Consider the following 25,300-nt stretch of genomic DNA (forward strand, 5'->3'; position numbering starts at 1 on the left):
ACACTATCAGTAAAGTTTTAAAAAAACTCTATGATAATTGTCAGCCAATATCTAATAGTGTTTTCAAGGTATACGGATACTGCAGCATCAAGTCAGTAGGCCAAGTGACTGATGCAAATCTAATCGATTGAACACAGATAATAGCTAAAAAGGTAAATAATATATATATAAGGTTTTTGTCTGCGAGTCAACTGTACACACATCCTACTGAAACCAAAGATTTTTATCAATAGAAAAATAATCTAAATTTTAAAATATTTAATTTAAACGCAATTTTAGAAATATGTAATGTTTTCCTACTAATCTACTGTACTGTGCTGTATCTTTGTAGACGATTCTGTCGGTCTGTTTGTCTGTCTGCTAAATATTAATCACGCCTAATTTGCTGGTCCAATCGGGGTTACATATTCATGCCTGAAGACCGAGTTCTACGCTCCAATGTAAATGGATGTTTTAGCTGACGGAATAAACGTTTAATTAATTAAAGAAGTTCCTTTTGAGGTGCAACATCAGATTGACCCTACTAGCAAAAGTGCACAGGGAATATGCCGCGAAACCCACATTGTTTATTCATGGCTTTAGGTAGGGTTTTGCTAGGGAAAGTAGCATAACCCAGTTGAGTTAATGACCCGTTTCCCTAGCTGGGATTTCTCAAATTCGTCCAAACACCCACTGAAACAGCTCAAATCCCATGATTGGTTAACAGGGCTGGGTTTTGAATAACCCAAATTCCCCGCGTTGCCGTGGACTACTGCAGTATTCAACATTCCGTTAACCCAAGAAAATCAGTGAAAACTCATGAAACCGCCAATGCAAATTGCAACGGTAAGTGGACATTGAACTGATTGTAATCATGCCTGATTATATTTCCAATTAGCTTATCTAATTGCTACACCTTCAATTACGTGCTAATAACCATTTGGAACGCGCACTCTACACTAAAAGCAAGTATTATGTTATGTAAAAGTCAGGTACTATTGTCTTTTACTAAACTCTAGTTAAAGAAGATTGCAATTAAACAAACAAGTCATAATCACAGTTTAGCAATTTTAATAAATGTTTGAAGTTTCTTAATAATATTCGACACTAAAGAAGGTTATAAAGACACGTTTTACAATACAGATTCAATGTTCTCTGGATTGCAAAACCCTTTTACTACAATATTAGTATTTCACATACGGGCTTCTACAAAGTAAAGTACTCACGTGAAGATATACCTTGTCAGTCGACACCCTTCAATGGTTTGGGAAGTACACAAGGCGCTTATCAACTTGCTGGTTGTCTTCTGCAATCTCAACCACATTCAAGGTATGGTGTCTGTAATGAGTTGTATAGAAATGTCATATTTCTGTCTAAACTCTGATAGACCTTGTACGTGTTAGCTGCTGACTGCTTTAGACCAGATGCATCTGTTTGGCTTTGTAACATCACAGTTGTAATGGCTAGCAACCAGTTGGGCTGGCTATCAGAGCATATAATGACGCACTGAGTAAAACCTGATCTTTTAGACATGATTTTTTATTCAGTAAAAACCGGAACACATGACTTATTTCCTAATTGAAGGCGCGCTTCCACTCTAGACCAGAATGATCGCGATCAAATTGGACTTGCGAGCGTCTACATTTCACCTTGAAAACGATACATTCGCTTCTTTATCGATATCATGTGACTTATGTGTACATGTGGGTTCTTTGCTTGTGGAAAGTCTAATTAATTAATTAATTACACGACATCAGAGTATGTCAAGCAAATGCGACATGTTTCCCTCAGCTACCCAAAAATTTACCTTAATCTTAGTGCGGTGTGATGGCGACGACATTAATTAATTAATTAACTATCTGTTTGATAGAACTCATTTGAATTTCTCAATGACGAAGACTGTAGTCGAAAGAAGTCGTGACAGGTGTGTGTGCGCATTCCCATATTGCCACTTTTCTTGCAAAGGCAGATATCCATGCTGTGGAAGTAAGAAGGAAAAATGGGGGATGGCTTTGCGTTATGATTGACCATCCCTTCTAAACTTGAGGACAACGCTATAACAAATGCATTCAAATGGTATATAGACACTATAGTTGACGACAGCTTTAAAAACCTCAAACAACTGCAGTTGTGTAATGTGCATACATAATTTGAACAATAATTGAAGACTATGTCAGAATCGCCAAGCTTTAATGAATCAAAGTATTTCTGCACAGAATGTGTACTTACCTTATATTTTATACTATAGTCAGTATTGAAAAAACTTTGTAAATTATTGTTTGGTTATTTCTCGTTAGGCTGTTCACTTGTGTGCTTGAATGGAGGATCAATTGTTGGTTTGTGTGACGGCTGCAAGTGTGCTCCTCAATGGTCAGGATACGACTGCTCAGGTAAATTTAACTAATTCTATTTTTAGGCTTTAGCTTAGTTAAGTATTACCTATACACTTCACATAGGCAGGAACACTATATAATACTGCGACAACGGAGCTGCTATTATATCAATATCGTTTCTTTGCTGCAATCTACTAGAATTGATCAATTAAAGTTACCAGCAGCAGGCACAAAATAACCGTTAACGAAAAATTACGTAAAGAAAAACTGTGATTTCGCAAATCGTCAAGACGTGTGGCTACGAAACCGACTGTGTTTCTCAAGCCACATTTTGTACGGCACAATAATTATAACTAATTTTCAATTTGAGATCCGTATGGTCTTTTGTAGAGATGATATAGGAATTAAACCCTACTAAATTAAAAATGATTTGTACTTTCGCCAGTTACCAATTTCCAGAAACTTTCGACATAGGGCATAACTAATTAAATAATCTTCCATTGAATTACTCTGTGATGACCTTATTTTATCAAATATATATTTATTCTGACTTTAGAGGCTCAAGTTACTTAATAGCAAAGTGACGTTTGGTTCCTAGATAGGGTTTGTTATATTTCTTTTAACTCCATCACCTGAAAAGCGGTGACTACGAAACTTAAAGGAGAACTCTCACCAAAATCAACAATATCTCGGATGAAAGCTCTCACGTCATGACACAACCCATAGCAACCGTTTACTGCAGACTTCTACCATAACGGAGTAATGAAGCATTGAAATATTCTGTGTAAACGTGTTTAATACCCGTATGTTTCTTTTAGACTAAATCATTACTGGTTAGCAAGGATGACCAATACCTGTGCACTTTTCAAGGTAAGGATTGTGAGACATATGGTAGCAAGTTGTGATTTTTTGATTAAAACAAACTGAGACCCCAAACTTATCGAGATGTGTTTCTTTTCTATTACTTGTCTAGTAGATTTGTGAAACTTAGTTAGAGTAGTGCTGAGTTCCTTTGCTTGGCTGTACACCTGTTTTAAACCAAAAATGAGTGTGATTTCTCAGTCGTTTAGTCTCTGCTTTGGAAAGGTTTGGCACGTACATGCTGTGAGCCTTGGGCACTTGTACTCTTCTTATAACTGTTTTTATAGTTGCGGTTTTTAAATTATGTTTTGCAGTCATGGCAGATATTGCAGGTTCTTTAGATCAGCAGATATTGCCATACTTATGCAAACCTGAGGTAGACTCAGACGAGCTTAAAACTCTAATTGGAGAAGATAATAGTACACTAGAGACCGAACATCTAGAGAAACCAAATCAGGGCCGTCTGGGCAACAGCGACTTGTGTTCATGTTCATGACTGGTGTTCAGAGCATGAGCAACAGACACTCGATTGTATCACTCAGAATTCAGTCTTCTACAGTGTTGTCTTGGAGCGTGAAGTTCTTTGCACCTTAGAACCTTTGTCGAATTTGTATAATAAATTTTATAAACAAGGCTGCACATTTACTTACTGTATTTGGGTTTTGCAGGGTACTGTGCTTGGCTGCTTAACACAATTTGAAAACCGCAAACTATGAAAACAGTGTTGAGAAGAGTTCCAGTGCCCAGGCTCATCGCATGTGTAGCGTCTCCTCATACCAGATGGCAAACTTTTCCAAAGTAGAGACTAAATTACTGAGAAATCGCACTCATTTTGGTTTGAAACAGGTGTACCGCCAAGCAAAGGAACCCGGCACTACCCTAACTAAGTTTCATAAGTGTACTAGACAAATAGCAGAAAAGAAACGCTTCACAATATGTTTAGGGTCCCAGTTTCCTTTAATCAATAAATCACCATATGTCTCACAATCCTTACCTTAAAAAGTGCACAGGTATCGGTCTTCCTTGCCATCCAGTAATGATTTAGTCCGAATAAAAAATTCGGGTACTAAAACGTAAAACATGACATTTCAATGCTTTATTTCTCCGTTAAGGTAGAAGTCTGCAGTAAACGGTTGCCTAGGGGTTGTGAGTTCTCCTTTAATCACATATTTTAGACTAGAAGTAGCGTCAGATATTCCGTTGATTCTCAAATATTTAGCGTACAATATTGAAATTTGAAATAGAGTTATTGCTGATTGTTACGGGTTGTTTGACGAAAGGCTAGAGTCGGTACACACGCACGGCGGAAGACACGCAATAGACAAAAGACATATGTAGGCGTATAACTCGCACCACTAACTTTAACAACCCCGTACAACAACTACTAATATTCTAGTCAGTAGAATATATACGTAAACGGCACCGGCATTCAATCATTTTGCTTCAGTTAATGTAAGTACCTTCCCTTTTCACAAACGTGATGATGATTTGAGTAGCCCAACAATAGTCGCCTGTTGACACGTGACACCACTCCCCTCCAAGTTGAAACTTAGGGACTTCAACTTTCACACCTAGTCACCGTCGTCAAGCGAACGACTGAGAAAGTCGGCGGCGTTATTATCTCGTCCCTTGTTGGTCTCGATCCGCATTCTAAATCCTTGAAGGCATAAAGCCCAGCGCATTACGCGATCTTTGATAAACTTAGCCTTACTTAGATACTGTAAAGGTTGATGGTCGGTCTGGATAGTGAACTCGCGACCATACAAGTAGCATAGGTATTTTTGCTGCCCAAACCACAGCCAAACATTCTCTTTCAATAGCCGAGTATTTTCTCTCGGCTCCGGTGAGCTTCTTGCTTCCAAATGCGACTGGGAACAATTTGTTGTCATGAACCTGGAGTAAGACGGCTCCGATGCCTACCTCTGATGCGTCGACACGCAACGTATATGGCGTGTCATGATCGGGAAGATGTAACACAGGCCTGCTCGTCACTGCATGTTTTAGCGATGTATATGCTCTCTCTCGTCGTTTTCCCCTCTCAATCTTGTTGGGTTGCCCCTTTTTGGTAAGATCAGTCAGAGTTACGGCCACCGCGCTGAAGTTGGGAATGAAATCTTTATAAAAACACCGCCAGACCTATAAAGGCGCGCAGCTCTTTCTTAGTTGTGGGTCGCGGTGCATTGCGTAATTTAGAGATGTTCGCTTCGGTTACTTCGATCATACCTTTTCCAATGTGATGGGCAATAAAGTCTAAAGTCTCAGCTCCGATCAAGCATTTTGACGGTCTGACTGTCACGTCTGCCCTTAGAATTCGCTCCAATACCTCACGAAGGACAATTACGTGGTCCTGCCACGTCAGTGTGTAAAGTACGGTGTCGTCCACGTATGAGTCTACCTTTTCCATCCCTTGAAACAACTTCCTCATTGCTCGGACGAGCGTCGCACTTGAATTCATCATCCCAAACGGCATCTTTAGAAACTCATAACATCCATTAAGGTTAACAAAAGCTGTTTTGCTTATATCCTCCTCAGCGACGGGGATCTGCCAGTATTCTTTACTTAAATCTAGCTTGGTAAAGAATCTACCTTTTCCAAGCTTTTGCACGAGCTCTACCATCGGATTTATCGCGGTTCGGGGTCTGGTATGTTGATGCGATTAAGTCGGCGATAATCCACACAAATACGGTTAGTCCCGTCTCGCTTGCGTACCACGACCACTGGTGATGCATAGGGCGACTCTGAACGACGTATCACCTTCATTCTATCATTTTATGAATGTCCGTCTGCAAAGACTTGCGCACACTGTATGGAGCCAAGTAAGGTTTGGTACTAACCGGCACATCTGTTATCAAACGAATGTTATGGCTTACCAAGGTCGTTGTCACAGGAAGATCAGTACACACTCCCGCAAACTCTCAAAATAATCCGACAACTTCGACCATTTGCTCCTTGATTAGTCCGTCTTCATACTTCGCGTCTTTAAAGGACTCTGTGCTGAGGTAACTCCCGAGTTCCAAAAATATGCCATCACCTGCTGCTTCTTGAGTGCTGTCCGTGTCTTCGCCGATAGCAGAACATACTGTTTCCAGCTGCGGTCCTATCACATTGTCATCTGTCTTTGGCATCAACTCCTCACTTCGCACATGATATCTCTTTAGAAGATTAACGTGATAGGTTTTGACTTTGCCCTTAACGTTGATTCTATAATCGTTTGACCCAATTCGTTCTTCTAAGGAGTACGGTCCCTTCCATTGCATCAATAATTTGTTTGTCTCCGTTGGTAATAGAATAAGGACCATGTCAACTTTTTCAAACTGTCGCTGTCCTGCTCTTAAATCATAATGACGTTTCTGATATCATTGCGCTTTTCGTAATTCTTCTCGTGCTATTTGTGTAGTATGCTCCAGCCTCTTCTTTCATTCTAAGACATATTGATAGGTAGTACGCACATCCGTGTCATCATCTTCCAGCGTCCAGAGGTGACGAAGTATTCGCATCGGTCCCCACACTATTCTCCAGCAGACTATTTCAAATGGAAAAAACCCTGTAAACTCTTGTTTTACCTCCCGGTATGCAAAAAGCAGAGCGATGACATATCTGTCCCACTGCTTAGGCTTTTCTGCACACAGCCGTCTCAGGATCGTCTTCAAAGTACCATTGAATCTTTCTACGAGACCGTTGCACATGGGATGATAATGCGTAGTGGTAATTTGACTGATATTAAGTAGTCTAGACACCTCTTTCATGCAATCCGAAACCAATTGTCTTCCCAAGTCACTGAGAACTTCCTCTGGTATTCCAACCCAGCTGTAAATGTTGAGGAGAGCATCCGCCACCGATACCGTATCGATGCTCTTGAGAGAAACGGCTTCTGGATATCTAGTCGCGTAGTGGACCAGCGTCAAGATATAGCGATACCCGCTTTCACTCTGCGGGGACATCGGTCCCACCAGGTCGACTGCAACTCTTTTGAACGGTACGTCTATTATAGGCATAATTTGTAGCGGTACCCTACCCCAAACTCCTGTCTTATCTGTGCGCTGGCAAATATCGCAAGATTTACAGAACTGGGTCACCTCTATTCGAACTGAGGGCCAGTAGAATTGCTAAAGACTCGGCCAATAGTCCTCCTCGATCCCAGGTGGCCGCCCAAATTAGACTGATGGGCAAGTTCAACCACTTGACGACCTAACGGATTTGGAACCATGACTTACCTCACTGGCTGACCTCCATTCACACTTGGATGGATGTACAATCTATAGAGAATAACATCTTTGATTTCATATTTTAGACCATTTTGGTCGTCCGACTTATCTATAGCTGCTACCAAATGTCTGTATTTCTCAAGTGTACGGTCCTGATTCTGATTTCTTCTAATCGTTCTTTACCCAACGTGAGCAACGGGCTCGCCTTCGGTACCGTCAAGTGGTGGTTGTTTCTTTTAACTTTGCTTGAGCTCTAGTCACTACGGCGGCAGTGTGGATGTCAGAATCAGTTTTGATGAGGGCTCTTTGCCCCAGCACGTTGCCAATGATAACGTCATAAAGGACGTCTAGAAGACATAGCGCTTCCACCGTGCATGAGAGATAAGGGTTGTAAACATTGACACGAGCAATTGGCAAAGGCGTAACTAGCATTAAAATTTTACAGAGGCAAGTTTATATTAATTACTTAATTAACCTCTAGGTTTCTCAGTTACGTGTGTGGCAAGTGCTTCACGTACAGTGAACGTGCGCTAGCTAAGTGCGAGAACAGTGATGAAAGAGGACTTCTTCTGTTCGGTAACCGCGTGCAGAATGCCCGATCTTTTCTGTTATCTACTAACTGATACATCTAGCAAAATTTTTGCAACACCACACCCATTTTATTTACCGAGGCAACTGCCTCGGCTGCCTCATGCCTAGTTACGCCACTGATTGGTACTTTCTTGATAGAGTTATCAAAAAATTGGATAAAGCCATCATGTCCGGTGTAATGGTCATGCCTCACAAATTGTTGCTTGACAGTAACTCCACCACACCCGGTGTCCCTGAGTGCGGTGATTCTAGCATCTCCGACCCAATCTCTGGCAATGAGCATACTCTCAGATACGGCTGTTCTCACAATTAGCGTGATAATACTTACGCGCTGCCTTCCTCTAGGCTCTAGCGTCGGCAGTCTTACGGTCTTGTGATAAGACGTGTTTCGCTGTGATCGACAAACTGTTAGAGACCACAAACATCCAGCACTGACGTCTCTAGAATTGCTTGATCTCCCACCACGTTGCAAGCTATTTTCATGTTTAGAGTTATCCTCGCCTGCTGCAGTTTTGTATGTGATCTTGGTATTACCGTCCGTCCCACGTCTCACAAGCCAACATCTCTTAGCCTCGTGACCCAATTTACCACATATGTAACATTTTGTCTTAGTCCTGGACTTACATTCTGACACTTGATGTCCAAACCTCTTGCACAGGAAGCATTGAATAGCAGCTTTCTGAATCTCTTCACGAGATTGGATGTCGTCATGATCGACAGCTTCCGACGGCGCAGAGATTACGCCTGACGTTGATGCGGAGTGGAAAATTCGATTGTGTGCTACCAGATATCTTCCTGCAGCCTGCGTCAACTCTTCCAAATTTGGCAACTCTCTTTCTCGAAGGTGGATCGCCAAGTCGTTGGGACAAGCGTTAATGAATTTTTCTCTTATAAATAACTCCTTGATTCCAATCGCCAACTCATCTGTGTGAGACAGTAAGATCCATTTATCTAAATATGATGTAAGCCGTGTGACGAACTGTTCAGGATTTCATATAGCTGTGGACGACTCTTGCGAAACTTGACGCGATATCCGTCAGTCGTCAAATCGTATCGTTTAAGTAAGGCTTCTTTCAGTAAATCATAATTTAAGGTGGTTTCATCCGGCATCCTAGAATAGACGTCGAGGGCCTTACCCGTTAGCAATGCTCTAAATGCTGTCGCCCATTCAGACTGCGGCCAGGAGCTACTCGTCGCCAACCTCAAGAAGCGCTGTAAATGACTGTCAATTTCGTCGATACCATCTTGAAACGTAGGTAATTTATGCAACTTGCCTGTACGCCCTTTGGTCCCAGGCTCTGGCTCAGCCGCTCGCGTGTCTAGGGCAGCGGCATCCAACTCTATCTTTTTTATTTCTAACTCGCGCCTGGGTGTTGCTTCTTCGTTTTCCAACTCAAACACTCTGAATTCCCCTAACTCATGTCTGCCTTCTCGTTCAATCGACTGCTGCTCAACCACAAAGGTTTGTAACTCCTTACCTGCAGTCCAATTCTTTCACCGAGTTTCATCAAACGCTTTATCGATTATCTGTCTATCACGTCTCTTCTTCCACTGAATACCAGAGTTTCCCGTTATTTCTATGCTTCTCTTCCTTTCCCGCCTAAACTCCCAATGTTACGGGTCGCTTGAAGAAAGGCTAGAGTCGTTACACACGCGCTGCGGAAGACACGCAATAGACAAAAGACTTATATAGGCGTATAACTCACACCACTAACTTTAACAACACCGAACAACAACTACTTCTGATATACTAGTCAGTAGAATATATATGTGAGCGGCAACGGCATTCAGTCATTTCGCTTCAGTCAATGCAAGTACCGCCCCTTTTTCCCAAACGTTATGATCATTTGAGTAACCCAAAAATAGTCGCTTTGTTGACACGTGACACTGATCTTTGCCAACTAACCACTGGTATAAGCTTAAGCGTTTATCAGAAGACGAGAATGACGCATTTGTTCATATTGTTTAGTTACATATATTTCTGGAAAGATGACAGAATCTGGAAAATAACAAGTCGTCGAGGCATACCACGTAAAATATTTCAGCGATCATAAATTCTGTGTCAAATACAGCCTGTAGGAGAACAAACAGTGTCTTTCAAGCAATAACATCGTAAGTTCGCTGAAATCCTATACAGAAGCTGCTGATGGTAGGCGTGGAATTGATTCAACATACTTGTTTAAGTTAATTTATTACTACGCGACTGAGAAGACAGTTTAATTAATAAAAGGAAATTATTTAAGCATACTTTATGTAAACGACAATTTTTTCTAGAACCATGTGGTGGTAATATTTCTTCTGCTACTGGTCATATAACCTCACCAGGATTCCCAATGAATTACAAGAATAACGATATCTGTCACTGGATTGTTCATGTGCCATCTACATCTACTGTCGTTCTCTCATTTATATTCTTCGACACGGAAAAATTTTCTGACCATCTCCGCGTGTACAAAGGAGAAACGACAGACTCTGACCTGGTTGGCGACTACCACGGATATGGAATTCCGTACGAAAAAATTATGGAAAGATCGTTTCTAGTAGTGTTCACATCCGATGGCTCAGTCAATCGTCGAGGATTTTATCTTTATTGGAATACATATCAAGGTCAGTAGTTGTGCCGTGTTCTTTGCAATCACATATGCATAGAAACATAAACTGAAATTTGTTGTTTAGGCTATATTCCTAAATTCCTGAATGCTGCCAATGGTGACCACATTCACACTATTGTTGTTAAAGGAGACAAGGTCAGTCTAAAGTGTGATGCTGTCGGAATGCCAGAACCAAAAGTTGTTTGGAAAAAGCACGGTTTTCGCGTTGCTGGAAACGATAAGTCTTTTGTAGAGCTAAGTGGTAATGAGCTCATTTTCCTTCATGTTAACGAAACGGATACAGGCTGGTACACGTGCGAAGCAGGAAACTACTTGGGTAAAATACAGAGGAGCTACCAATTAACAGTTCATGGTAAAATATTTGTTTTTTTAGTTTGTCTTGCACTTGTCGTAAATGGTAGTAGTTATTTATTTTCCATCGTTTCTATTGTGTCTGGTGTGGTGTGTGTGTGTGTGTGTGTGTGTGTGTGTGTGTGTGTGTGTGTGTGTGTGTGTGTGTACCTGTGTGTGTGTGTGTGTGTGTGTGTGTGTGTGTGTGTGTGTGTGTGTGTGTGTGTGTGTGTGTGTGTACCTGTGTGTGTGTGTGTGTGTGTGTGTGTGTGTGTGTGTGTGTGTGTGTGTGTGTGTGTGTGTGTGTGGCCAATTTATCGTGAGGAATACTAGATTTGATGGCAGTCCACCAATTTTGGTCTTTCAGACAAAAAAATTCGGTTATCTTCTATTTTGCAGTGTGCGAAATAGTCTTTGACTGACCACCGGACATCATGTCCTGTCAATTCAAAATTTGCCGGACATTAGAAAAGTCTGGTCGGACATTCCAATTCTGGCTAATACTACTTATCACTTACAATAATTCAGCATACACACACACACACACACACACACACACACACACACACACACACACACACACACACACACACACACACACACACACACACACACACACACACACACACACACACACACACACACACACACACACACACACATATATATATATATATATATATATATATATATATATCAATACATTTTCTCTATTCTGCTATAGTTTCCCGACCCCAACCCCAAAACAACTATCTCAAATTAACCCAAAACTATTTTCCCTTCTCTCGAATGCTAGTCTCTCTAAAACCATCTTAAAATTATAAAGCCAGAGTTTGGTGGACAACTGTTGATGAAAGTGTGAGGTGGCTTGGCTAACGGTCAGGTGGTTATGCAGTGCTGATCTTCGTGCAATTGATTTTGAAACGTCGAGGCTGTGAGACAACCAAAGACCAAAAGTTTCAACCACAAGGGTTACATACATTCTTGCCGGGTCCAATGGACACCTGCTTGGGAGTAAAGACATTGCAACACTTCCTACAGGAGTGACACATTCAAGCGAAACGTGTACACAGACTGATCCCACCACACCTTTTTCCAACATCTGAGTCCACCACACTGGATATACAAGCACAAGGAACAAAGTGGTCTGGGTGGAGGCATATGTTTCCCCATTCAGATCTAGTTGATGGTTACTGTAGTGGATCAATTCATGACAACTATCATGGGTTGCCGCAGTAATTCAAGGTTGGTACACGTGTTCATGTATTTGTATTGCCAAACCAAATCTCTTGGAATACACTGCACGAACAGGTTGATAAAGGACACTTGCCACCGCAGCTAGCTCGAGGATGCCTGACCAAGCGCCAGGTTTCATGGCTCTAGATGACACTTTGATGTTGCATGCCTTTGATACAGAGTCATATGCATGCAATTAGTACAACCCACCTGACAAATTACTAAAAAAGTCTGACTAAAAAGTGGCCATTGTTTGAAATAACAATGAAGAGAGAGACAGACTTTCATCGCTTCCTCGACTCTGCCCTGCATGGCTACAAACCCATCCGCGTAAATTTCTGCATGCCCTGTCTCGCGCAGCCAGCCCCTCCTCCTTTTGACTTCCGTTGGCGTGTCCTACCCAGTGAGTTTTGGAACGTCATCTTCGTCCGCATATGCGCCATACCTCTAGACGTGGAAACTGCAATCGTTCCAAGAACATGCACTACGCCACGCTAGTGGCAGGTTTTTAGTTCAATGACTTCTTGCTATGTTATCAACCTAATCATCTTCAGGTTCTAGTAGCCCCTACAGAAAACATCACACGCACATATCTTTGAGTTTCCTATCCTGCCGCGCTCACGGTGTGCGGCCTGTGGCTGTCTGCTGCATTTTTGTTGCGCACCTCGGAGCCCCAGCGTGTATACTTGAACGCCTACATCCGGGATTTGACAAAATACGCGTTCGGCTGTACAGTACACGTACGACGCGTCGCTGTTTGCGTTTATTTCGTGCGCAAACTGTGGAAACTACGTTTGTTGACATGACACTGGGATGTGCGAGGATGTGGGTTGCTCGTACGGAATTCCACACCTGCCGCTACGCCACCGGACAAAATGTCCGGCAAAATCACGAATGGCCGGACAAATGCTTCGTTCGGTCGGTAAATGTCCGATGTCCGGCCGTTATTTCGCACACTGATTTTGCAAAAGAGAATGGCAATAAACAGTGTGTCTGACTGGGCAAGTGCCTAGTCTGCTCGAAATGTTTTCGTCCTTCTTGTTTTGTCAAAATGATTCAATGAAGGCTGCAGCAGGAATTGCGTTTGGTCGTAGAGAAGATAAAAAAGACAATGAGCAGACAACCAAATAGAAAATTGCTATTCAGCTATTTAGAGTGAGTACCAGGACATGTGTGACAATAACAGATGTATAGTTACTATTTTAGAACAACCAACATAAAATCAATAGTTTGCCTGTGTTTCGATCTTTATACGGAAACCTAATTTGTATTTCTTAGATGATATATTTACTCTTTAAATTACAGACTATTTTAATTAAGAAAATTGTTGCATTTTTTATAACTGTGGCTTAGTATGATTTAGATGTATATAATATGCATGGTGTCTAAATTCAGACTAGTTTACGAGAACAAATTTGATTGTCTTTTGGAAGGCGTGTTTTTGTGGATGTGAGGGTGTAAACAGAGATTCTGAAATTGTGTCATTGTTGCAAGTTTTCTTGTAAATTAAAAGAGAAACTGGTGGGTGTACAGCAGAGTGACAAGAGAACAGACTGCAATGAAAGATAGACAATCTCTACGTTATGTACGTTACATGCGTTAGTCTTTGCAGGCTTGCCTGTCATTCTTAAGCGTAGTTGATCAATTGATCGATATAATTCTATTCCTTTTTGTATTAGTGTATTTTACCAATTTATGTGACACTACTAAATTGTGTAAAGTGCATGAATCTATCTCACTAAACCCATAACTGCTAGCACATGTAGCACCCACATACGTGCTTGCTCTAAGGTTAGTGTTTGCAAAATGATTTTATGATACAATATATTTGCTGCTAATACCGGGAGCGTGTCTCATGAAGTTATCATGGATTTTCGATGGGTATATAGCCAGATAATAGTGTCGTCAATTAATTAACTACAGAATAAATTATTTTCATCAAATTTTTGCATATCAGCATCAAAGACATTCTGAAAAACTCCATTACTATAACAGGAGGCTGTGCCTCGGATTAATAATTTTTTGTCATCGTGAACTACTTAACGAGAGCCTCTTTCTTTCAAAAATTTGAGAGATGATCACCTTACGACAATCGAGGCGACCTTGGTTAACCGCTGTAAACTTCAATTAAGTTTTTCTAGAGCAATGACTAAGAGCCTTTTGAATCCATGAAACCAGCGAATAACAATCATACACGTAGAAAGGCGTGTCATAAACACACGGCCAAGAAGAGGGGATTCTGCCACCCTACAAACTTTGGGATACGCTCCCGACCATTTGTGTAATTACAGCAAATAGAAACAATTTGTTTCCTACTACTAAATTCTACAACTTGTAGACATGCATAATGAAGTTACATAAATACATGTTGTTGTTGTTTTAGTTTTTCCAGTTTTAATTCAAAACCCTGATAGTATTCATTTTGAACCATTTGTTGAGCATACTCAACAAGCGGCATTTTGGTGCCATGTATATGGCATTCCTAAGCCTGATGTCAACTGGAGAAAGGTTTATCGATAAGCAAATATTAGTTGTTGATACTAACGGCGTATGTCTAAGTTATATGTTCGGTTTGTTTCAGAATGGAGTACCAATAGAAAACACAAGCACTTACTTTAGAAAAGGAAGTCAATGGCTAATAATTCGTTATGTGAATCTTGCTGATTTGGGAAATTACTCTTGCTATGTTAACAACTCATTGGGGCATGTCGAGTCAGATCTAGCCACGTTGTCGGCATCGAACGCTACTGGTGAGAGTTAACCTTTTGACAGAAATAATGATAGCTTGTAATTGTGTCTATTCTAGACGGGGGTTTTCTCTTCTTCGGCATATCCAACTCTTTAACTCCGATCCTGCATCAGCCCGCTTACATTAATATATACTGTTTGCATTGCTTCGATTTCGGAACCTTCAATACTTACAAAAATGGAATATATATAAATGCTTCAGCTGATGGCCGAATACATGTCTATAGTCACTCTTTTGGATTTAGATTTAGAGTGTCATATGTGACTGAAGGAGATGTCGGGATCTACAAGATTCAGTCCATCGACCAAGGATTTACTTGGTTTACAGTCATGGACGTTGAAGGTAATCTAATACACTCAATTATGTACAACACGTGATCTTTACACAAATTATTACAGTTCCACCAATGACATCTATTACAACTATAGGCGATGACTTAAAATATTCTTACAACAAACTTACCATCTCTTGTCAATCTAACATTGTCAATTCCAAACCCACTTTTGTGTGGTACGAAAATGGTGTGGCTATTAATAGTACATGGGACGGATACAAAATATCCGGTGACTATTTCAAAAGTTACTTGTCCTTACAAAACTACCCAAGCACTCAACAAGATGACGTTTACAACTGCACGGCAATCAATATTGCTGGAAAGAGCACAGCAAGCATTGCTGTGACCGTTCAAGGTATCAACAATGAAACGCTAATAAATTGAGTAGTAATTTTAGTATGTTTGTTCTGCTTTAGTGATCGATGGCTGGATAGAGTCTAACAGAGGATCTGAGTGCAGTGTATCATGTGGGTCAGATTATGGCGTCACGATGGTTCAAAGAATGTGTAGCACAAGTAGTGTCCGGTGTGTGGGACTATCTGTTTATGCACAAGCTTGTCAAGGACGTTCTGTGTGCCCGACTAACGGTAACTAACCAGACGATAAGACAAGAGGCTTAACGTTTTTCTAATAATAGTGCTATTGTGCTGCAGACGCAACATCACCAGTGCCATCTTTGATTTCAACTCGACAAGCAAGCAGAGCTAAAATTAAGTGCTAAATATATTATGTTGAATTATAGATATTAACTGTAATTTACAAACATAATATAACAGCATTATTTATTTATGAATATTTGCTACAGACTACACGGCCACTAACTCACAAACATCTCCTTATGTTCATATTCAAGACTCAACTCAAGGTAAATCAACAAATATTCACGTATTTATTGACTTTGCATTCGACGTACCTGATTTCTTTTGCAGTCGGAAAGGAAGAGTTGTCTCGAGGCGCAGTTGCAGGAATATCAGTGACCGTGACCGCCATCACGGCAGTTCCTATTTGCTTAATTATTTTCTATCTTATTTTGAATCGCTTGAGGAAACAGATATCTAGTCGTGCCGACAAAAGTGCTCCCTCAGAGAATCCTCACGCAAAGTTTCACTTTCGCAAGCGTCCACAAGACAGTTCTAACGCAAGAGGAGACAGCAACGAACGAAGTAGGCCGACTTACTTGCCGCCACTTCCTGCTACTACGGTGGATGACTCTGAACAATCAGAAATGGAACTCGAAGGAAGGTATGAAAGTGCACCTAACGAAGAACGTCTGAACGCGAACCCTGCTTATGGTGTTGTAAAATCTGGAAGGAACAATGAGCAAAATACCTATGAAACGACTTATCCAATATATGAAACCACGCCGTGATGGAAGATGCAAATAGACCTTATGCTGCCTTGTACAAACTTTGTTTCGTCCATTTTTGCTGATAGCTTGAGACGTGCTGACAAGAATTGTGTTCTACTTAGTCTGTTCCTTTTCATTGTGATGCAACTTAAGACAGTAGTCTGCCCAACGTACGTTCAATTGATTAATCTACATGTGCTGACTATTTTAAATTTGTGTACGTTTCAATTACGTTTAACTATGAACAATGAAGCAAAGACAAATACCTTTACCGGATTTCACGAGTACAGTACCCGGACATACTCTCTAGCGAACTATAGCAAGCTAGCTGCTTTTTAGTTCAATAATTGGCAAAAATGTTAACACTAACATTACCCTTGAATAAACATAATATACAGGACGGACGCCCGAGGGCCGAATTATCATAGCAGCTACACCAAACAATGAGAGTTGGAGCCTTATGATGACATCACGTTCAGCAATGACACCACTTCTCGTCTATAGGTCGGAATAGCTTCATTTGTAATTGAGTATAAATACGGTCGGTCGGTCATCGAACGATTACTATACCCATAGCCCGGAAATCCTAACCTCGGGCAATGAACTCAATGACGTGTACAACTGTACGGCAAAGCATTTGTAGGAACAAGCACTGCAATTGTTAGAGTGACTGTTCAAGGTATCTAGAATCAAGGGCTGCGGTTCCGCAGTAAACGTTTGTATGTGTTTGTTTAACTTTGCGATCAATGAAGGTATGAAATCTAATAGAGAATATCAGTGCAGAAGATCATGTGGATCAGACTATGGCATGACAATTGTACAAAGGCTAAGTAGCAAGTGTCGTCAAGTGGGTAGGACCATCAGTCTAAGCATAAGCATGTCTACTACAAAGCGTGTGTCCTTCTTACGGTATATCTAGTACTGTAAGACAACAATTAGAATAACCGCTACAACAATTGCTTCTTAATTTAATTACAGGAACAGCATTAGTGCCGTCGTTTAATACAAGCCCTAAAACAAGTAAGTACCTAAGATTGGAAAATTGAATATTAAGCATGAACAACTACATTAGAGTGTATGACTTCTGACATCTTACTATGCAAGGTAATTCAGTAGCTATACTTCTACACATATTGGCCCATCCAACACTATATTTGTATGTATATTTATTCCCTAGCCACCAAAGGAGGAATATCTCCATGAGAAGCTGCAGGGATATCAGCGACTGCGACCACCATTTTAGCCTCTATCATTTTCGGAGTTATTATTTTTTGGAAAACGTCGTGAGCAAGAATATTCCGTATCCACATCTACCTGTAAACCAAGTAGCCCAAATCGCTTGCTGGTGCAGCAGCGGCTTTGTACGTCTACAGTCGACGACACTAGACACTCGGAAAGCGGAGAAGAAGAAAAGTACGAGAAGGTAGGTAACGTTCAAGGTATAGACACGAATGCTGCTTATGCTGCCATGACACCTGCATGGGACGATGTGCACAGCAGGCATGAAACAGCAACTCTGACATACATGAATCGACGCACTGACGACAGAAACAAAGGGACTTTGATAGCTGCACAACTGATTTGTACAAACTTTGTTCTCCTTCGTCTTCAGTAGATTGACGCACATTATTGCAACTAGCTATAGAACGCCTCTTTTACTGCTTGGTATCGCATACTGATAATGCACAGCAAGCTAGACAACTTCAACTCACTTGATATTTAGTGTCAGGGAGGTGTTATGCTAATAGATTGTCCCTATCTAAAAACTAGACGAATAAATTTGCGTGACTCTGCATGTGTCGTTGTAGCAAATCAAAATATAATACGGGAACCTTATGTAAATCCACACGTCATTTGGGGATACATAGTCTTGTTTAGCCAGGCCCCTTTCGCCGCCTCATTTTCTGCGATAATGAGTCCGGCAACGTGCCTATGATGCAGTGGTTCTGCAGCACTTTTCATTGCCAGCATTCCGAAGTTGTCAAATAGGGCTTTGCTATAGTTACCAAGGATGTTCCAGGCAACTTCTATGTACTTCCAGCCATATACTATTATCAACCCTACTTCTGACAATTTTTGCAATACATTTGTAAGAGAATAAAGCTTTCTAACGAGGCTTTTGTAGTCGGTTAGGCTGAATCTACAATATGCAAACGTTTGAGGGTCGCGTCGAGTCGTATAGATTCAAACTGTAAATGGTCTACGCGACGCGGCGCTCTACGGACGCGGCGCTCGACGGACGCGACGCATCCGAATAGAACCGAGTACTATTTCATCGTCGAACTGGAAGTCGGAGCACGTTGCGTCGGAAGTGGCAATCAAGATTTTAACCAATCACAGGCTAATAGAAGTGCACGTAGTTGCTTCATAATCAATGGCTACCAACATGTTGAACGTCGAGCGGTTGATAGAGACTGGACGCAGCTGTTCTTGCCTGTGGAAGGCCAACTGCCAAGTATACAAGGACCTGTGTGCTCGAGAATACGCTTGAAAGTAGATTTCTAGCGAGTTGGGTGTCTTGGCAGAATTCTGCCAAAAGAAATGGAAAATTCTCCAAGACAAATACGTGAGGGAGCTTAAACTTCTTCAGAAGAAACGTTTGTGAGGAACCGGAGGTCCACCACCGACGTCTTCGTGAGTTTTCTTCACTATGATGACTTTTCTAGACATTTTCGTGAAGCACAGAACGTAATTACTAGATCCATAATTCTTCTCCTTTTGTCTGTTTTCGTGTCTCTGGCTGTCTGCTTTGATGTGGCTGCATGCCCGTCAGTGGATAAGTTCGTTGATCTGTTGGTCTGTCAGTCTCCTTGTCTGCTTTCGTGATATCTGTGTCTTTCTTTACCTGCATGTCTAGCTATTGGTTACCTCTTGTTTGTACGCGCCGGTGTTTGTACTGTTTCTGTGTCATTTCACTGTACCTATACTACTGTTTACGCTGCATTTGCTGTGGATCTATGCATGCACTTCTTGCAAAACTTAGTATCTCTAGTAATAACTCTATTGTATTGACAAACAGAACAGACAGCAATTTTTCATTGCTCGAAAGTCAGCAACAGGAGAGTCAACAACAGAAGAACCAGTCGGGTTAGAGTCAGCCAATAGAGAGTGAACTCTAAGACAGTGATGAGACAGTCGACAATCATGAAAGGTAAATGCGTGGACTTCGACTTGATATATTGCTTCCTTTCACAGGCTAATTTTTTTCTACTGCAGTAATAACCACACAACAGCTCAGTCATTTGTCAGTTAGAGACTTGGCCACGTCAACCAAGTATCACTCCAGCCGTCAAAAGAAAGAGACATCATAAGGGACCAGAAGACGAGCTAAAGACTTCAATCGTAGATAGACTAAACTCGTTGGACTCAAAGAGGGCTCATGTTGACTCCGATGAGGATGGTTTGTTTGGTAGCCAGATAGCTGCTACTCTACGGAGATATCCCTATGAGAAAAAGGTTTTCGCAAAGCTCATACTTCAACAAGTGATGTTGGAGGTAGAGCTTGGTGGATCAGGAGATGGTTTCTCTCCGTGTTGAAAGAGCACCCCATAGGTCACCAACCCTTTGAGAATTGTGTGTGTGCTTGTATTCATCACTGTGTAGTATCTTGTGATACGTGGTCAGCAACTAAACTACGTGTGGTCTATAAGCCGGCTTTTTCAAAAGCCACCAACTGCATCAGAGAGAGATAGAATCTGCAGACTGTTAGCTACATGACTGATTGACAAACTCATTAATCGACAACAACAGGTCAATAACTTTTAATTGTCATTTTTAACAAATACGTACTTTGGCACTGCCTATGCATACCTACTCTCAATATGCTCATTATATTATCTTGGGAAGTGCTCTTTGTAGCCCATTTTCAGGTATGGTAAAGATGGAGCATCAATTATTGTTGCCATATGGAGTCTGGAAAAATATAATATCAATGTAAAACAAATTGTTTAGATAGCTTCCCAGGTACAACTATATTAATTAAAGAATATTCTAGACTATAGCTAATATTTTAGTCACATACTAGCTCCTACAGCTATATAACCAGTGGATTATAACTAATTGTATTCAATAAATTGATTATAGTAACAAATAATTGTAACTAGCAGGAAATTGATTATTGTAACTAACTGGTCTAATAAAAATTCAGGCTAGGTAATAAAATCTTTGATATTATTCTTGCCTTTAAAAATGCCGGTGGTTACTCAATAGAAGTGAAAAGACTGATTGAGTAGGTAAAGATAATGACCAAGACTAATTTATTTATTAATAGTCCTTGCCGTTGACATGGTGGTACTGCCAGGTGACCGTTCCTTCTGGTGTCATAAAATAGTTTCTGTACATGTCTTTCACTTCAACTGCAGATCGACTGCTCCGATTTCCTCCTATTTGTCCAATTCTGGAAATCCACCATCATCAATTTTATGCCTCCACTTTCCTTTCAGTAAGTGACCAGCACCATCTTTTTCCGCATCAGTAAAGACTGTAGGACAATGCACCGAACAGTTATTGGTTTGCAGGTAGTTGTCAAGGACAATAGCTGCTTTTGTAAATATGGCAGCATTGTCTGGTGCTGCAATGATGGGTCGTTTAAATATCCTCCAACGTGCAGCCAAAATTCCAAAAAGTGTTTCAACTACACGCCTAGCTCTGCTTAACCTGTAATTAAACACAGCCGTTCGTTCATCTAGGTCCCTACCTGGATACGGTCTCAACATGTTGGTACGTAAAGGGAATGCCTCATCACGAACAAACACGAATGGAGCCTCTGTGGTGGCTCCAGGCAAGGGCCTAGTTACCGCTAATGACAAGCTCCCGGCTTGGCCGAATGCAGAATTTGAAAACACACCACCATCGCTATGGCGACCTGAATTTCCTACGTCTACTAGAATAAATCTGTAGTGAGCATCACACACTGCCAATAGAACAATGGAGTACGTCGCCTTGTAATTTTATTATGTGAAACCTGACCTATCTGGAGCCTGAATTACCATATGTTTGCCGTCTATTGCTCCAAGACAGTTTGTAAAATTCCAGAGTTCATAAAAATTTTGCACTGATACTCTTCCAGTTGGCTTCTGTAGCAGGGGGTCTCACGTACTCTTCCATCAAAACATTCCATATGGCAATGCGAGTCCCCCCCTAACACTTTGGCATACTGTTGCAGCTCCAACACGGAAACTGAAAGTAAGCGATATCTGCGAGTTTCCCGTTGCCAAATAGCGAAGGGTCAACGCTAGTCTGATTGATGGTCGGACGACACTGTTGTACCGACGGCGAACCAACAAAGGTCCCACTTTTGCCAACAGTTGGTCAAATGTAGCCTTCGACATCCTCAGATATCTAAAGTGGTTGTCAGATTCGTGCAACCGCATCTTTTAGAGAAGTTGACGGTACTGTCCCTGCTTGGTGTGTTGTTGATGTATTTCACGAACCCAAACTTGACGTGCTTTTCTTTTTGCTTTTTTACAGTGGTGGTGATGCAACAAGAGACACAACAGTAGCGTTTCCTCCTCTTAGTCTTAATCCATTCTAGAAAACGAGGTAAAATGAGTGTAACCGTATTTTCGCGCTTGGTAATCTAGCGCTAGTGGTCATTCAGGAATACATGCACCGACGTCTGTGACGCCCTACAATTACATTGTGAATGATACGACGCGTGTGACGCGACGCGAAGCGACGCCACACTCAAGCGTTTGCATATTGTGAATCCTGCTTTAGCTATGAAGCATCAGTAGCGACTATATCGTATTCGCCCGTAATAACGCCCATACCTAAATAACGCCCATGCCCGTATATACGTTCATGTGCGACATGTCAGAACTTTCAGCTCGAAAAAAACGCCCGTGCTCAAGTATAAGCCCAGGATACGCATGTGCAGACAAAACAAAATGGGTCCGCAGAACATTCGTCTCCGTCTGTGTGCGTTTGATGAGCTGGTGTCAATGTTGAGTGAAAGTGCTTGCCGCTAGACTCAGGCCGACCACGTGTGTCTAGTGTTTAGTTCCTGCGTGGATGTTGATGCTGAATGGATACCAGTACCTTAGATCTTGCAAATGAATAATTGCAAACATTTCTGGTATTTCTGTCTTCAAGTATTTAGATGATGACTGGCCAGGTCGACGACAGCATCTAGTGACCCAGCGACCATGTATACGCCTAGGACCAAAATAACGCTCATGCCCTAGTATACGCCCAGAAAAAAAGTGTTTCTTTTCTATACGCCCAGGGCTTCATTACGGGCGAATACGGTAGTTTCAGATGCAAGCGTAATATACTGCATGTCTTAATTTCTCTATTGCTATCTATATTACGGTACCATGCCTTCTACAGTCTTGTTCGTTGAGGTACATAAAAATTGGTTTCTGCTGATTCTACATTTGGTTGTCTTAGAGATGTGAAGACGTGCCTTCCATCAGAAAACCACTTCTGATGACGTAAACATTAACATTTATGGTACACATACCTAATGCAGTGTATATCTAGATCGCCGTCGCGCGTGGCTTTACCGATCCTCTAGAAAGCATTCTTTGACAGCCTTCGTTTTGCGTAAAATGTAGCGTCAACCTAAAAGATGATGTGTGTATAGTCTCTTATGTTGATTGTCTTACGTTGCTCACTTGCTCTTCGCCAATGGAAATTTTTGAGTAATTTTTAATGTCTTATCACGGACAAGGAAAGTATGAAGGTCATGCCGTTCTTCACGGATCAATAAACCGACGACGTTGTATACAGTGAAATTACTACGCATTCGCGTTTTCATATGCACTGTTTATTTTGGTAGAGAACCAGAAGCCATTAAACACTTCTTTCCGTAAAGAATCCAGTGGAATAACGAAATCAGCGAAACAACTACCACAAAGGCATGCAGGTGACAAGACATCTTCCCGGAATTGTGATGACGGAAGACGGTCTGGATACAGGAGTCTCTATTAAAGGCTTCCATTAGTGCTAAAACTATACGTTTCGGACTATAGCACCTCACCAGATAGTCTCTGTCATTCCAGCTGCTAGATGAGCAACTCATGTACTGAAACAACTTGATCTCTACATTTAGAGTTAATGTTTGAAAATTGTTAACTCTTGGAACTTTTTCAAAATTTAAGAATATCTATTTGTGAGTTGCATCAAGTTTCTGCTTTCTACTTGACGTTGTTTTATCTCTAACTGTAGCCTGCATGCACCACCTAGGGATCTAGCTGAAATTCATTTTAGATTGAACCGGCCATTAATCTTTGAACTCCTGAATTGAAAGTGCAAATTCAAGGGGAAGAACTAGAAGTTCATCTATTTTCACCTTCAATGTAGGGCATGACGGTGATTTGGGCTTCCGTGTCGTCATCACACCAATATCTGAGAAGTCCCTAGTAATTGACGGAACATTCAAAGTTTCAATTGCACACGTCTCCTCATTATGATCAATTCTCATTTACACGAATTGGATCTACCGTACATCAAAGAAAGATAAGACTTCTTTTTCTTCCCTAGTAGTGATTTTGTCATATGTTTTGAATTGCTCGCTCGCGCTGTGTGTATACGTTTCACTAACGATTTGAAAAGAATGTGAGCTAGAACGTTTAGGAGAAAAGTGATAACTTTACAAAATCTACAAAATAAATATTTTTTATAACTATTGTGCATAATTCTACTAGGAAACTGCTCAAGAATTAGGAAATTGCTGGGAAACAGTGCCATTTTAACAAATTTGACATCATGCAAACTTTTCTAGTAAATGCGACATTGACATTTTACTTAGTATGCGACATAGTACAACAAACGTATTGCACAAGGCTGCAGCAGAACAGTGGCGTAGGAAGATGGTCACGAGCGGGGGGCAGGGAGGCTGTGCAGGGAGGCTGTGCAGGGAGGCTGTGCAGTGGATGTCATCATGAGACAGGAAAACTACCTCGCTTGCCAGACCGTAAACAGATTTGCAAACGTCAGCAGAAAAGAAAATTTCAAATAACTACAGTGAGCAAAGAACGCAAATACTACATACTAGTCCTACCCTGGCGGTAGCAGTCCATGTTTGCGTTTGCACTTAATTGGCAAGTTTCCAATGTTCCTAGAAATTGCAATCCTACACACTCCATGCAACCAGCACTCTCCTGTTGTTCACTCGAGCCAGAGTTTTGTCTCTCCATCTCAGACTCTTCTCATCTAGTAACGTCAAGCATGGTCTGTTCGTGAAGAATAACCTATTCGTGGAGAATGACGTGACGACACTACCGCGAAGAAGAATCACCTACCGTGACCCACGGACGGACGGACGCACGCAAAAGGTCGCGTTTGCACAGTGACTGGCGACACGTCACATCCGCATTGTGGTTAATTAATTGAACAAACAAACTCCGGCGCATCTCATTTCAGAACGACAAAGTCTCGTTTCTAGATGACTGTCGGAGACAGTCTAGGCAAAATCCGACTCGACCGTTTGTCTGATCTCGACACTTCCTCCGCGTTTCGCGACGATCCGACACTGGCGAGTGTAGATCGACGCGTTAACTAGAGACATGCGGACGTTCAGACAAACGGAGGCGTGTTGGCGTATTATATTATAGGATTTATATTCTGAGTTTAATATTGAAATAAATTATTTGGTATGGCTATATACATAGAGTTACTGATCCTATAGTATTCTGGTATGATATCATCCACCCGTTGACGTCACTTCCACCAGTTTCCGCCCACATTCTTACAAGGGACAAAGCAACCGGAACAGAGT

General features: G+C 41.3%; 2 protein-coding genes across 2 annotated transcripts; both read left to right on the forward strand.

Moving 5' to 3' along the window:
- Positions 1-1,223: 1,223 nt before the first annotated feature.
- Positions 1,224-14,908, forward strand: LOC134181795 (follistatin-related protein 4-like). Its single transcript, XM_062649063.1, has 6 exons — positions 1,224-1,308; positions 2,277-2,369; positions 10,244-10,576; positions 10,646-10,933; positions 14,531-14,655; positions 14,729-14,908. The coding sequence occupies exons 1-6, from the start codon at positions 1,239-1,241 to the stop codon at positions 14,906-14,908; spliced, it is 1,089 nt and encodes a 362-aa protein (XP_062505047.1). The 5' UTR covers positions 1,224-1,238.
- A 91-nt stretch (positions 14,909-14,999) lies between these two features.
- LOC134182422 (uncharacterized) lies at positions 15,000-16,848 on the forward strand. Its single transcript, XM_062649823.1, has 5 exons — positions 15,000-15,238; positions 15,295-15,585; positions 15,647-15,817; positions 15,884-16,095; positions 16,160-16,848. The coding sequence occupies exons 1-4, from the start codon at positions 15,226-15,228 to the stop codon at positions 15,949-15,951; spliced, it is 543 nt and encodes a 180-aa protein (XP_062505807.1). The 5' UTR covers positions 15,000-15,225; the 3' UTR covers positions 15,952-16,095; positions 16,160-16,848.
- Positions 16,849-25,300: the final 8,452 nt, after the last annotated feature.

Source organism: Corticium candelabrum, chromosome 7 (genome assembly GCF_963422355.1).
Source record: "Corticium candelabrum chromosome 7, ooCorCand1.1, whole genome shotgun sequence".
NCBI lineage: Eukaryota > Metazoa > Porifera > Homoscleromorpha > Homosclerophorida > Plakinidae > Corticium > Corticium candelabrum.

What these genes read in the sequence shown, in the direction of transcription:
- LOC134182422 (XM_062649823.1), top strand. An exon ending in CATTGCTGTGACCGTTCAAG is followed by an intron (nt 15,586 to 15,646) that starts GTATCAACAATG and finishes GTTCTGCTTTAG; the next exon opens with TGATCGATGGCTGGATAGAG. An exon ending in TTCTGTGTGCCCGACTAACG is followed by an intron (nt 15,818 to 15,883) that starts GTAACTAACCAG and finishes ATTGTGCTGCAG; the next exon opens with ACGCAACATCACCAGTGCCA.
- LOC134181795 (XM_062649063.1), top strand. Translation starts at nt 1,239, where the DNA reads ATGGTTTGGGAAGTACACAAGGCGCTTATCAACTTGCTGGTTGTCTTC. An exon ending in GTCAGGATACGACTGCTCAG is followed by an intron (nt 2,370 to 10,243) that starts GTAAATTTAACT and finishes AATTTTTTCTAG; the next exon opens with AACCATGTGGTGGTAATATT. An exon ending in CTACCAATTAACAGTTCATG is followed by an intron (nt 10,934 to 14,530) that starts GTAAAATATTTG and finishes TTGTTGTTTTAG; the next exon opens with TTTTTCCAGTTTTAATTCAA.